We start from the raw sequence: 15,040 nt of genomic DNA, 5'->3' as shown, positions 1-15,040 counted from the left end.
TACCAATAAACTCATTTATGTGAGAAATCTGTATTAAAAAAGCAAGTGAGTGGTTATGAATACACATGTAAATCCTTTCATAGTTATCTCATTTGTTACTGAAAACCAAATATAAAATATAGGTGATATAACCCCCATATTTTATCTAATATTTGTAATCAACCATAAGATGACCACTTATTAAAACACAGTTTTATTCGGATGGAATATATGCACTATAAACGTAAGATGAAAATAAAATGAATTAGGTATGAAAAATCGTTGATTGATTAAAGTCTGATCATTATTTTTAAGGCTGAAAATTGGAGTACTTACTGTGTCTTTAAAAGTCTTAATTTATGTTAGTATATTTGTATACAATAACCAATTAGGAGTTAAGACACTATCCTTTTGATAAAAACAATTGCCAATAAAGATAATTATCCTTACGTTAGAAACTAAACTCAAGTGTCTTAACTTACAAAAAAAAAGTAACACAGAGTTTTCACTTGTCTTTTATTTATTTATTATTTTTTAAAGATTTTGTTTATCTATTTGACAGAGAGAGATCACAAGTAGGCAGAGAGGTAGACAGAGAGGAAGGGAAGCAGGCTCCCCCGACACGGGGCTGGATCCCAGGATCCCAGGACCCTGGGATGGTGACCTGAGCCGAAGGCAGAGGCTTCAACCCACTGAGCCACCCTGGCGCCCCTCATTTGTCTTTTAAAAGTGGTATTCTTCTCTCCCAATACTTTGGCATCTCTGAGACATGACTCAGCAGTTTTAGAGAGATGTGAATAATAGGCACCTTTCTGGTTTCTTTTGAAATTTCTGTACTGAACCTGGAAATCTAATTTATCTGCCTTATATAAATATCAACACTGTACAAGTAAGTAAGTTATTACTACTGGAAGCTGATCAGTATTTAAGTATTAAGTAGTACATATTATTTGTATTTCTTCAAAGATCTATATGCCAGGTTCAACTTACTTTTGAAAAACATGAAATTCATCAACATCAAATCAAGTCTGGAACATCTACAATTATACATCGCCACGCTTAAAAGGGCAACGATGGTTCTAGAAACTGATAAAAGAATATTTTTCTCAGACTGTTAAATTTTCTAAACCCAAAAGACTAATAAACCTCCTTGCCAGCTGTCTAAGATCTGATATCGTCATGGTCAAGACATTAAGACAGGTGAGTAAATTATGTGATTTCTAAGAGTCCCTTGCAGCATTAGGACCGGTACAGAGAAAGCAAAGACTGTTTCATGGACTACCTGAGAATTACAGTGAACTCATGTGATACAGAAAGTCTGCGCTTAGCCACACTGTGCTCAAAATCCAGTGAATTTTGCCAGAATATGGTTACTGAGTAAGATGCACGGGCTTCTCAAACTGTTAAAGGACACATGTTATCACCTTTGCTGAAAATGGCTGAGTGTTCACCTGAGGTTCCTGATTCACACACACAAAGCACCCTAGAGCCCCAAGCCACTGAAGGGATAAAAAACTTACTTTAAAGACAATGAGTAAACACCGCGGTATGGATTTAAGAAGCCAAACGTGGCATTTTGACTTTAGGAAGCGAACTCAAATACACTACCTAAATACTAAGGAAGCAGAAAACTAGATCAAGACATGACTTTAGACCAGGCTGTAATGGTTAGAACTTAACTGTCTTTGTTTAAAGGTCATTATAGATCTTTCAGAAAAAAATTCACAGCTTTTGAGTGATCTCCGTATTACATTATGGAATCAAAATTGTAGTCAGATTAAATGTCAGCACGGAAAACACAGGAAATGCCAAGGATGATTTCATTCAGTAATTGAACCATTAAGCCAAAACTTGTTTTGTGAAAGCAGTTGGTTTTGGACTAAAAAGTCTCCAGGTCAAATTCTAAGTCCTTCACTGTCTGTTCTGAAATAGTTTTGGTAAAAAATTACTTAAACGAATTCTCTTAAACAGATAGCCTTATGATTCAATAATATGATGTTCAATGTGTTTTTACCATGACTAGGTACTTATCAAACACTGATGAAATGTATTATTTTATCACATAAGCAATATAAAATTATATTTGTGTGGAATATTATAAATCACAAACCATATTGAGACATGGTTTCATTACATCTTAAAATTTTAATTATAGGAATTAGAAATTAATTCACAGCATCGATGAATTTCTGAAGGATTTTTACATAGATTTTACACCTTGAGCCTTCCAGTATTCCCTGAACCCTTACCTTGATCTCTTAAAAATGTACCAGTTTATCTCTTCACTTTATTGTCTTCTAAAAAAGTTAAATTCTCTCTAGTTTAAAAGAATAATGCCATCTACACTGTCTTGTCCTATTTTTTACTTTTTAAATTTTTTTGACAAAAGTAATACAGAATGTGGTTAAAAATACAAATCTTTCAGAAAAAACATACATACTATACAGAATACCTACTATATGCGCATGTGTACGTATATACACATATAGTTCTTCCCTCCAGGTTCATTTCTTCAATGGTTTATACAAATGACCTCATAACATATTTACTCTTGTACACCTTGGTCTTTTCACATAATGAATGGTATCTTTACTTTTTCAAACGAGTGTCAGTGAAGTGTATCAACAGCCCTTCCAAATGCAGCTGGAAATAGGAGGCTTATTTCCTTATCTATTCCCTTAACAGTTAAAAAGTGATCGCGTGTTTGTTAACAGTTAAAAAGTTAAAAAGTGATCGCATGTTTGTCTTTTCTTAAGGAGTACCTTGTACATATAATTAGTTATTTTAAGGACTACAATTATGTTGACATCTACTGTTTTTTCAAGATAATTTACCCTTCTCAATTTTCACACATCCTTATGAGTTTTAAGTAAACTTAACTTCCTATAAAATAATAATTTAACATTCATTCATTAACCAGTAGTTACATCGTTATTCTAGGTATGTTAACATTAAAAACCACTGCTCTCATGGAATTTGCATTTTAGCTCGTGTATTTCAGTACATATACCTGTATGTTCTGCTATCTCTATGTGATTTGTCTTAATTTCATTATTTTTGCCTTTATTAACTGATTTTATTATTCACAACTTTTGTTCAAACTAAGCCTGATCACCCCTTTTTCCTTTTTATTATTAAAATCACTAGTTACACAGGATAAAAAGTATAATAACAATGCAATTTCATTGGATCCTTTCTAAATTAAAAAATGTGCACATTTCAAGGAAATTAAATTAGTTGCATGCTATTTATGAATAACACATTCTCTAATTTCTGACTGGGCTTATAAATGAGCCTACTGTTTCTATTTCCAGCACACGCAGTGCCTAAGCAATCGGCACTCTAATGTCACGGTAGGTGAGGTCTGTCTCGTGTGCCCCAGCAATGATGTCACTTCCGAGTTTGCTGGTGCCACCATCTTCCCTCATGGTCACTGAGCTCCCTTTGCCATGACAACCCATCCTCCTTGGAGCTGCCCATACAGCAGGCAGCCAGACAGATCGAAGCCGCCCAGTGAAATCCACAGATGTAATCACATGTCACACATGCCTCAGGTCTGGCTCAAGCATGCAGTGCAGCTAAAGGTGATGAAACTGTTATTTTCAATTTAATTCCACTAAAATTATATTCTAATACTAGGACATAGTGGAAGGATTGTTAGCCAAAGGAATAAATAAGTGAAATAAACACTGATTAAAAGGACCTTATATGGGAATGAAGTCTCCAAATTTAATCAGACTGAATAATTTCTGACTGTGTGTCACTCGCCCAGCACAGTTCTGAGGCCCTCGCGACTGAGCACGCACGGCTGGCAAGTACGCAAGCTTCAGGTCTTATAAAAGAAGCCCCAAAGGTCTGTTAATTTAAAACACTTACTGTTATTCTGTGCAGGAGTAAATTGTATCTAATTATTAATAAAATTAATCTAAGTAATTTTATAGCTGTTAACTCTCCGTTATAAAGGGCTGATTATTGAGTCTTCTGGTTCCTTTTCTGCCTCCTTCATGTGGCCTAGCTTCTGGCTATTACTTACACCTAAAAAAGAGATGGAACAGGATGGTGGCGGCAGTGAGCTCGGTGCTCCGGCCCTCACTCGTCCCCACGGGCCGTGGGTGGGGGCAGCCCAGTACGCAGTGGAACAGGTGTCCGCTGACAATCTAAGCCCAGAGGTGTGAGTGCAGAACAGTACCTGATCTTTCCAGCTGTTTTATCTATAGACTGTCTTATCTTCTTGGAAAACTGAAAGACGGATGACAGCAGCAGATTATCTCCCATGACCTGAAACATCCAAAGAAATTAAAGTTATCTCTGTTTTGTTTAACCACGGAGAACACTAGTCACAGCTCACTATATTTAGGGGCATTTAATATTTATGCTAATTTTAATTTAAAAAATGAGGAATGTCATTAGAGTTATGTATAACTAAACTGAGAAAGAAATAAATATCAATAAAGGAGTTTCTTTTTAAAAATAACTTGTCCAGTTTCCATACTATTTTGGTCGTATCACTTATCACATATCATTTACAAAAAAGAATCCATATTATCCCTATCTTCAATCACAATCATGATCCCATCTCTCATGCCTCTAATTCAAATGATCAAAAAAGGGAAAATACAAGTAATTTAGAATACTTTATCTATTCTTCCACCAAATAATATGAGTATAGAGATCAAGAAGATTATAATCCTTGCTCTTTGGGGCAGAGTCTAATGGGAGAGATACTTTAGAAAGATTTCATTTATTTATTTGACAGAGAGAGACACAGAGAGGGAACACGAGCAGGAGGAGTGGGAGAGGGAGAAGCCGACTCCCCACTGAGCAGGGAGCTCAATGCAGGACTTGATCCCAGGACCCCGGGATCATGACCTGAGCGGAAGGCAGAGGATTAACGACTGAGCCACCCAGGCGCCCCTGAGAGATACTTCTTAAAAATTTGCCCAAAAGAATGAATTTTTACGATGGAGGCTCATAGCACCCTAGTTGAAATTTATGGGCAAAGCTAGTTCTTCTGTAAAGGGCCAGAGAGTGAAGATTTCAGGCCATCTGGTCTCTGTTGCAACTGCTAAACTCGTTCTTGTTAAAGCAGCTACAGAAAACACACCAACAAGTGGGCTTGGCTGTGCGGAGATAAAGCTTTATCCACAAAAACAGGTAGCTGGCTGGATTTGTTCTGCAGAAGCTAGAAAAGGGACTGAACTGGGGCTAGATGTGGGTTTGCAAATCACCTCCTTGTAGTTCAGAACTGCATCTAGACTATGGAAGACCGTCCAGAAAGTAAGATATGGCCCTGGAGATTAAGAAGCTGTTCAAGCTGTTCAGGAATTAAAAGAATGGAGGCAACACTATTAAGTATTTTGTTAAAAAGAAGTAAGTGCTGAATTCTGCGATTCATTGCTACACAAATTCTAATGGAAGGGGGTTCACTGCAGGGTGAGGTCAGTAAGGCAGGTACCATGGAAAACGAGAACCTGAGAATGTCAAGGGTTTGAAGTTAGTGCAGAATGAAAAGTTACTCAGGATGTGTGATCAGCAACATACCAGCAATGGAAGGCTAACCAAACATAACGGTATCTTGTGGGCCTTAAGGAAACAAACCAGAGCAAGAGCCGAAGACATTGATGACTCAGGCGAGGACAGAGTGTGTTTTAAAACCATCCGGTGCATGGCAGGGGCAGCTGTGCAGCAGGCTACAAGCTTTCCCACCGGACATCTTTCTCTACTCAGCACTACTGCAAACACACACATTCCTACATACTAACTTGCAGCTCCTGTTCCTGAAGTCCAGGATGCCAGCCTACGATCAGACTCTCCTGGGCACTGCCACCTTCTCTATTCTCCTACCCACGCCCTAAGCCTTGGCCTGTTACCGCCACTGCATTAGCTCTTTCTGTGGCGCTATGGTTTGAAATAACCATTCTTTGGTGAATAAACTCCTCTATATCCCTGAATTTCCCCCAAACTAATTTCAACTAATTTCCATTATCATAAACCTTTTCAATAAACCTCTCCATACCTGATTTGTCATGGCCACATTTATTTTTAAGAGAGTTAAACAATTTTTATCTGCATTGGTTCACAGGTACACAGAATTAATCATAATTCTTGATTCATGATATAAAGCACCAGCCTAATCTGGACCACTTTTTCTTTCTCTTTAATAATGATAAATGCTAAATTAGAAACTTACGATAAATCTAACAGCTAAAACAAAAGCTAGAATGTAGCACTAACCATGTTACAGAAGAGACGGCCAGAAATACTCATTCCTTATCCCACAGGAAGAGGATACTTGCCTTTGACCTCTACTATGTGGCTTGGCTTCAGCCATGGGGTATTAGCAGACTCGACATGAACATGAAATGTGCCTGCGCGGTGGGGCTTGCTCTCTCGTGCTTCTGATGGAACCATGATAAGAACAAGCCTTGGCTAGCCCGCCTGTCCACGCAATTTGAGAGACCCATGGGCAGGCCTGGAGTCAACCTACGACATCTCATTGACCAGCTGAGTCACCAATTAACCCACAGGTGTGCAATAAACACACACTTACCACTCTATGCCACTGAGATTTTGTGGGCTGTTATGCAGAAGGAGCTGACTTATGTAACCTACCACTAGTCAGATGGTTTCCTCCATCCCATCTCCCTGCCACCCTCCACCCGGGTTAAACAACATCCTGAATCCCATTCTTCATTCCCTTGCTTTCCTTTTCATATCATTCCTATCATTTCCGTTACATCTATTTCTGGCCCTAAGTATATATTTTCACTTTAAAAAACTGATGACACAGAATCACATTGTATATAAACTTTTGAGAATTATTTTTTTCATTTAATATTACACGGCTAAAATTCACCCACATTGTGGCATACTGCTGTAGTTCATTTATTTTGATTACTCTGTAATTACTCAATTTGTACACATACAACTTTATACATTTACTTTTCTGTTGATAAAAACTAAGTTTTTGTTATTGTCCACAGCAGTGCTATAATATTCTTTTGCATGACTTCTTCTGTGAAAGAAAGAAATAATGTCAAACCATTTTTCCAAAGTGACTGCAGCAATTTAAGCTCCACCAGCAACACATCGGTCAATGTATCTGTGTTCTCTAACACTTAATACTTGAAGACTTTTACAAGAATCACATTGTAGTCCTGAAATGTTATTTCTATGAATACTCAGGAAGCTGAACATCTCTGTATTTCGAAGATTTTAGGTAATTTCTCTTCATGTCTTTTGAAGATTTTTCCATTGGGTTGTTTTTGCCTTTTTGAGTTGATTGGTAGGACTTCTTCGTGTATTCTGTATATTAATCCTTTGTTGGCTGTATGTTTCACAAAAGTCCTTTAATATACTCTAGTTTATCCAATCTTTTATAAAAGTCAAAGCTTTCTGTGTCTTTTAAGAAATCACCCCTGACTATAATGTGAAAGACATTTACCTGTATTTTTTACTAAAAGTTTTAAAGTTTTGCTTTTGCGCCCTTTAGGAACTTAATTTATTTGTAGTTAATTATTTGTACATGATGTGATGTCAGGATGAAATTTCATTCTACTCATAATAAGGACAAGTGCTTTCTTCCCCAGCCCCATTTATCGAACAGTTCCCTCCTTTTCCTACAACAGGACATGCCTCTTCTGACATTTGTTAAAGTTTGTGGTTTACTTACTTCATCTCTGCTCCAGGTTCTCCGCCTTGTAATTGTTAAGTGATCAGGGGGCTCTGCTGGTTGAGGTCTTGGATCACCAGACCGAGAGTTGTTTCCTTCTGGTGTTTTAGAATGAACTAATGGAGGGATCTTGCGGAAGTTGAGGCTTTCATCAAAAACACGATCAACCAACTAATAGGACAAAAGCAGATCCTTATGAGAATAATTTGGAAAAGTACTGATCGTGGCATTATCATTTTTTTTTTAATCAGACAGAAGTTATTCCATTGTCAGGTAGTAACAGAAGCATGATGTCTTCAATAAACCAATTACTCTTTTCTTTTTATAAAAAGGTACCTGTTTAATAAGATGTTCAGCTACATAAGATTTTATTTTTAAAATCCAAAATACAGAATTATGCTGAATTCAATTCTTCAATGGATAAGCTTTTCCCCAAATGGAAAACAGATGATAAGCAGAAAAAGCTGAGCCATGTAAATGGACAAGTTTATTTTACTCACATTGCCTTACCAATGTAAAATAATGTTTCTTTTCCTTTTAGTTTCCTATCTTTTTTTTTCCCCTTTTTTCTCCCCAAATCCAGGTGCCAAATTTCTTCACAGATATATAAATTGCAAATTCCAATTAAGTTTACAAAAGAAAAAAAATTTAAATCCACAAAATAAGTATATTTTGGTCTTAGGTAAGCTTTGAACAATGCTATAGAAATTACATGTTCTAGTAAAAATGACATACTGCCATCTACAGTACATATTATACAAATACAATACAAAGTAACTCAGGTTTACTGAAGAAGGAATAAACTTTAGTACAATATTCAGAAATAAAAAAGGAAAAATGAAAGTCTATTCAATGAAATGTCTGAATAATTTTACTGGGTCTGAGTGAATATATAAGCATGTTAGGTACAATTTAGTTAGAGAGCTGAGAAAATAATATCTTATCATTTTAAATGTACCAGAAGAATTGTGTATGTCTTGCCACCAAGAAGATCCTTTTGTTTTTCACCAATGAGGATGATTTTATATACATTTACAATTGATCAATGTGGTAACAAAACTCTACACAGATTCATGAAAGCTGATTTACCAAATCAGACAATATATGAAGGGGGAAAAAAAATGACCATTAAAGAACTAGATTATAAAAGGAATGTTACAAAAAGCAGAGGAAGAAAATATTATTAACACAGTTTATCAGAATCAAATTTGTCAAAAAGGCTAGCCATTTTGGGCTACTTTTGAGAATGTTATTTCATAAAATTAAGGAAGCTTATTAGAGGCTGGCATTTTTTTATCTGTAAAAAGTTAGATAATAAATATTTTAGGCTTTGTGGCCAATATAGTGGTTGTCTAATTACTCATCTCTGACACTGTAGCACAAAACAGCCAGATGACAGATACTTAAATCAAAGAATGTGGCTTTGTCCTAACAAAACTTTTAATTCATTCTCTCAAATGCCCATCTTTCGCTTGTGCCAGTTCAAGAGAGCCAACGTGGCAGAGTACCATTAACTTTATATGATCCAGTAAAGGTACCTTCTGGGGCCAGTTACATAATACTGGCCCCTCGCGCTGGAGAGCAGGAGCCCTGGTTTGGGAAGGACAACAGTCTACATATGCTGCCTTCCCTTCCAGAATTTACAAGAATGTTTCAAAACTCAATACACATGTATTTTGTCTGTGTGTATAAACACATATATTTCAATTTTCAAAGTATCTTTGAGTATATATGTGTCTTTTTTAACAGAATTATTTAAAGTAGCAGACACTGTAGCGTTTTCTCTTCATTTGCTAGTAGGGATGTCTACTAGCTAGCTGGGTATAAAGGTATTTGTAATTGAAGTATTTTCATAGCTAAACTTTATAGAAACATTATACAATCGTTTACCAAGTTTTAATTTGCTTTTCGGATGCCATTTATATTCATATTTTAAAGTGAAACCATACACCAAGAACTGGCCGACAAAGTGCTTGTTTTAAACAATTTTACAACTTCATGTTAAGAGTAGACCAAATGTTAGCCTTTGCTAGTTTTGTTACAAAAACAGAAAAAGAAATTTTTCAAACCAAAGTTGGAAGAAGCAGTGCTGCATGCAGACGGGGAGGGTGGATGAACTAAAATAAACGAAGCAAAAAGCTAAAAGCAAAAGAAATAAAGAAAAGAAAGAACCTTATGCATTTCTCCATGAAGATCTCCTACCTCTTCTCTAGTGTCTATGGCAGAGCCAGGGGTGGTGGCGGCAGTGCTTACTGTGGTACTGGGCGCAGTGCCCGAGGAAGTCACTGAGTCTATCTCTCCTGCTACATCGTTGATTTCCCGAGCAATGAGAGCAAGGTCTTGGCTGATCCTGGTGATGATTTTAGAAAAGAAGTTTAATCCCTTTAAATAACAGCTCCAGAAACAATCATTTGAGAGAGAATCAGTTACGTCAGCTGTGTGTCTAATTAAAGATCTGCACCAAAAACTTAAGATTTTTTGGAAATCCTATGAACTATTTTGATACTAAAAGTCTTGAACTTCAACTCCAAAAGTTAATAAAAGTAAGTTTCGCAAAACACCGTCACTTTGAAAAACATGTTAAACACCCAGACATAGTGATGTAGCTTTTAAAATACAGTGTCAATGCTGATGACTAGTATTAACGGAGAACAACGGTGAGCAGAACCCAAGTTATCGCTGGCCCTGGAAAAGAGAGCAATTACAACTTCATTTTCACTAACCTTCAAATGAAGCTTAGCATTTCTTTTGATTATAAATATGAGTAATAAACAATACATGTATCAGTGATACTGGGTTTTTTTTTTCACCAATAGGAATCACATCATAGTTGCTATAGGTATCTCAAAACAATTAGACATTACTACTTCAAAATTCAACCCGCGGCAAGAATGTTCCTGAACCATGTATTACTCTGTCACTTTAAAAATGTTTTGGTAACATTACAAAGAAATGTGGTCATACTGAAATACAACTAAATATGTTCTGTTGATGCATTAAAAACATTGCTCTGAGAGGAGCTCCAGAAGCTTCCCCAGATGGCCAAAGAGGTCAAGAACCCGGATGCAGGACCTCTGGCTACACACGTCATGTCACACCACACGTTAGCTCTCCCGAGAGTCACAGCGTTCTTGTGAGGCAGGACCTCTCTAACTGAACGTGAATCAGGACACGTTCCCAGAGAAAGCGAGTGGCCCGATCATGACAATACAACTTACAAATAGCTCAGGCAGGGCCAGATCCCAGGGTGGAGCTCATTTCCACAGAGCCATTTGTTTGTGTCAGCCACATGGACTGAAGAACTAAATAAATATTATCGGTGATAAGCAAAAGACAGAATAGGATTTTTTCCTTCACTTTTTTTTTTTTTTTTTTTAACGAGGGAGAAACTTAACTATCTACCATTGATATTCCTGCTTTTCTCAAAAAGATCTCAATTCAATGAGGTATGAACGTTTCCTAAGTTAGGAACCCAATTTGACTCCTTCCACAGGGAAGGTTTTGGAATGGCAGAACATTCTTAAAGCAACATGTGAAGGCTTCTGCAACTTTAAAATTGAAAGCAGGTACAAAGTAACATTTTTTTTAACTTGGGCAAAATGTAAGCTTGAAAGCCTTCCAAGGAAGGCAGTCACTGCGTAACAATTTAGCTACAAATTTAGAAAGAGAAGCTAAATGGAAGCTTGTGGCCTCGCAGACACAATCTGTGGTCAATTCCTTTTTTTACCAGTACAAAAAGGTAGGAAGAACACCAATAAATATGTTCTGATCACTTATGACTTTAAAATAAATGTAAAGAGCACATCATATATAATCATGGAATGTGTGTAGTAATAGAATCAAGACCACCACGTGATCATGAGCACCCCTAGAAAGCAGCTTTATCCTCGTCAACTCACTCCATACTCACAGCCCCCCTGCAGGAGACGCAGTCATCATCCTGTTTTACAGATGAGGAAAATAAGGCTTAGGAGAGGTTATATAAGTTTTGTTTTGTTTTTTTTGTTAAAAATCACAAATAAGTGGTATAACTAGATCTTTTTTATTATGTCATGCTACATCTCACATTATCATTCCACACGTAATTTTTAAAAACTTGTTAACTGTTGACATGATACTTCTGGAAAGAGTTTAAAGTGTTCTTTTAGATACTATATTCAATTCCTGCATTTCTGAAATACATGAACTAGGGTGAAAAACAGAACAACCAAACTTAAAAGAGACCAAAAAAAAAAAAATAGATAAGCATGAGCTTATCCAAAAATCCACTTTTGGTATTAAGTTTTTTATGCAGACACTTGTACAATGAAGCTGCTAATATCTGCAGACAGAAGTGTGAGTTAATTAGAAAAAACAAGTCACATACACAGATAACAGCAGTCTCAACAGATTATGCAGTAAAAACTAAACTAACACGAATAACTAATGTACACACGACGTAAACTGCTGAGTCAGTAAGCACCCCAAAGCCTTCTTCTAATTTGCAAGTTTATTGTGTACCTGCCAGCTGTTTCTCTGTGTGCCAATTCCTATCTTAAAGTTGACTCAATAATACAGACCACAAAACTGGCTTAAATCCACACTGCTCAGAAGTCTCAGCACCTACTAAAAATCAGCATGAGGAATTCTAAAAAGCAAAATTATTAAGAAAACCAAAGTAAGGAATACCTTTCAAGTAGAAGGAACAGATTTATAATTCAACAGAGAGTATGACTCTATTCACATAGCTGTTAAATCTCAGCTTACTAACTCCGTCACGATGCTTCTAGATTACGCTCACTGGAATATTTTATAATCTCGTATCTGTGTACTTTTTTTTTTTTTAACTCCGAGCTTATAATCCTTGTACTTATTCTCATTCTCCACCCCCATCAAATCTGCTGGAGGAGGAAATTCTAAAATGATACAAACATTTTATTTGGATTTTTGCAATCCATCTGTTTTCCTTGCTTTAAGATATTTGGCCGAAAAAATACACCTTAAAAAATTAAAATCCCAGGGGTGCCTGGGTGGCTCAGTGGTTTAAAGCCTCTGCCTTCGGCTCGGGTCATGATCCCAGGGTCCTGGGATTGAGCCCCTCATCGGGCTCTTTGCTTGGTGGGGAGCCTGCTTCCTCCTCTCTCTCTCTGCTTGCCTCTCTGCCTACTTATAATCTCTGCCTGTCAAATAAATAAATAAAATCTTAAAAAAAAAAAAATTAAAATCCCAAAGGCAAGTTTTGTAAGCATGGTGCTGCTAACAAACTGGAGGGAAAAGGCATAAGGTCATTAGGGGTTAAATGGCCCGGCCATTCGGCAGTCCTGCTACAGATAACGAGACACAGGGACAGCGGTGACAGAACGCATGTGGTAGCATGACAGAACCAAGTGAGGATGTCACCTAGTGCTCCTGCGCACTGTTTCCTCTGCAGTATCTGCCTTCTGTGTGGGGGCAAGGAAGTGGGTTCGGCTCCAAAGAAGGGGTCCAGGTGTTCCGGTCTGAGGTCCAGGGCTTCAAGTGGGTGGCCCAGGAAGGGGAAGCAGACATGCCCTCCAGTTCCCTCAGGTACTTCCTGAGCAGGTGCAGTGAGACCTCTCCCCCACAGGAAGGGGAAACGATGTGAGGACAAGGCCTGCTGTTGCCAGCCGTGCCCACAAGAATAAAAAAATGGGTGGAAATTCTCTCACTGCAGGCATCCTGTGGGTTCATAAAAATTCATGGATCCTGAAGCACATATAGGCCTGTCCCCTAACTGGCTTGCAGGGCTTTGGTAATGAGGCTCACAAAAAAGCTATTTATATGGCAAAATAAAATGTTTAAGCAGCACAGTGAGATTAAAAGGGCATGCTGTCAAAGAATTATAAGCAATTGAAAACAATTACAAGTAAATGGTCATTAAAGACCAAAAAACATGAACTTTAAAGAAATGAGCCAGAAAAAAAACATAATTCACAGAAGTCAACAAAGGAGAGAAAAAAAGATAAACACCATTAAATTATGATAAGAATTTATTATTTTTTTTAAAGCATCTATGGACTTACTATATGTGATGTTCTTTAATAATGTTGCCAAATGTAAAACTTGAAGATCAGGGTCTTAAACTGAAGGCAGAAGTAATTATAGCATGTAAATGGTGAAGATGTTTAGGTAACATATGGTATAAAACACTGCAATAAAATTCAGGATCTTACAAACTTAAAAAAACATATTTTAACTACAAGAGCATCTGTTTGAGCGTAGCCTCTCTTCAATGTTCAGTCATGACAAGGTACTGATCAAAAATCACATCTGCAGCATGAATTTTTATTATAACCTAAAGGTTACAGAAAACAAAAATCAAAATAATTATTAAAGAGTTGAATTAAATTGTGCCTAATGAACTGGTAAGAGTGAGAGTAAAAATCCACCTCCTCTAAGTCTCCCCAAGAACATGAGCAATGGTTCTCCGTCAAGGACACCGCTATTCCCTCTCTGGAAGATAAAAGGAAAGTAATAGAAAGTTCAGCTGCACAATTCGTAATTGTGGAAGAACTGAGGTAGCTGACAATACCTTTCAGAAACGGCATCTAGAAACAAGAAAGGGGGGGTTGCAACCAAAATAAATTAGTTCTACAATATTGTAGTAGCACTGGCATTAAACACACGAACCGAGAGAAACTGGACGGAGAGCAGCTAAGTTCACAGCCACCTGCAGATCTCACTTCTTGGACTATTGTACAAATCACATCAAAGCTAAAATCTGTTATCAGGCTGAAACGCTGACAAAATATTTCAATTTTTAAAATTGATCCATTAGAAACCAACCTCGCTATCTCTTCTCGATGAGCGGTCCAGTCTCGGATGTAATCTTCCTGTTCTTTGATCCGGTGCTTGAATGAAGAACTAGTAGGCATTGCTGACCCAGAGCTCTGCAACCGAGTAGTTTTCAGGGCTGGAGAAGTACGTAGACGAGTATGTTTAGGGGAATTACGGTTTGATCCAAATTCATCTTCTGAGGTGGAAGCATAATCAGTAGGAAAGCGCCTCCATCTTGAATTTACTAAATTAGTTTAATTATTAAAAAAAGAATTATTATGTTACCTTTTAAAGGAGATAAAAAATCATATGATTTCAAAAACACCATGAGACACACACAGCACAATTTTCAATAACTGACATACACATACCTAACAGAAATCATAAGTCTACTACTTCTCAAAGATAGAAACAGTACATTTTGGTGAATTAAAAACAATGAGTAATTAAAAACAATTAAAAGACCATGTTTTCCATAGTACGGTGAATAAAACATTCAGATGAAAAATTCACTAATGACAACTAAGCAAGCTCTATTCATAAATGTTTAATTTGGGTACTTTTTTGTTGCAAATATTTCTCATTTGAGTGAAGATATGGATTTTTTTTAATGAG

General features: G+C 37.0%; 1 protein-coding gene across 10 annotated transcripts in view; it reads right to left on the bottom strand.

Annotated features, from left to right (window-relative positions):
* CEP170 (centrosomal protein 170) overlaps nucleotides 1–15,040 on the bottom strand; it is a 117,056-nt gene that overhangs the window by 5,072 nt on the left and 96,944 nt on the right. For 5 of the 10 annotated variants that reach the window (XM_032862900.1, XM_032862905.1, XM_032862904.1 and 2 more), the window contains 4 exons: nucleotides 14,435–14,669; nucleotides 9,824–10,001; nucleotides 7,652–7,822; nucleotides 4,169–4,257 (listed from right to left, as the gene is read on the bottom strand). In XM_032862900.1, coding sequence (XP_032718791.1) covers nucleotides 4,169–4,257; nucleotides 7,652–7,822; nucleotides 9,824–10,001; nucleotides 14,435–14,669 — 673 coding nt within the window. The remainder of the gene's footprint in view (nucleotides 1–4,168; nucleotides 4,258–7,651; nucleotides 7,823–9,823; nucleotides 10,002–14,434; nucleotides 14,670–15,040) is intronic. The other 5 variants (XM_032862901.1, XM_032862907.1, XM_032862903.1 and 2 more) reach the window with 3 other exon arrangements.

The sequence above is a fragment of the Lontra canadensis genome, unplaced genomic scaffold, assembly GCF_010015895.1.
Source record: "Lontra canadensis isolate GAN:19392208 unplaced genomic scaffold, GSC_riverotter_1.0 scaffold24, whole genome shotgun sequence".
NCBI lineage: Eukaryota > Metazoa > Chordata > Mammalia > Carnivora > Mustelidae > Lontra > Lontra canadensis.
The sequence above is the reverse complement of the archived record's forward strand: the minus strand, read 5'-3'. Positions and strand labels throughout refer to the sequence as shown.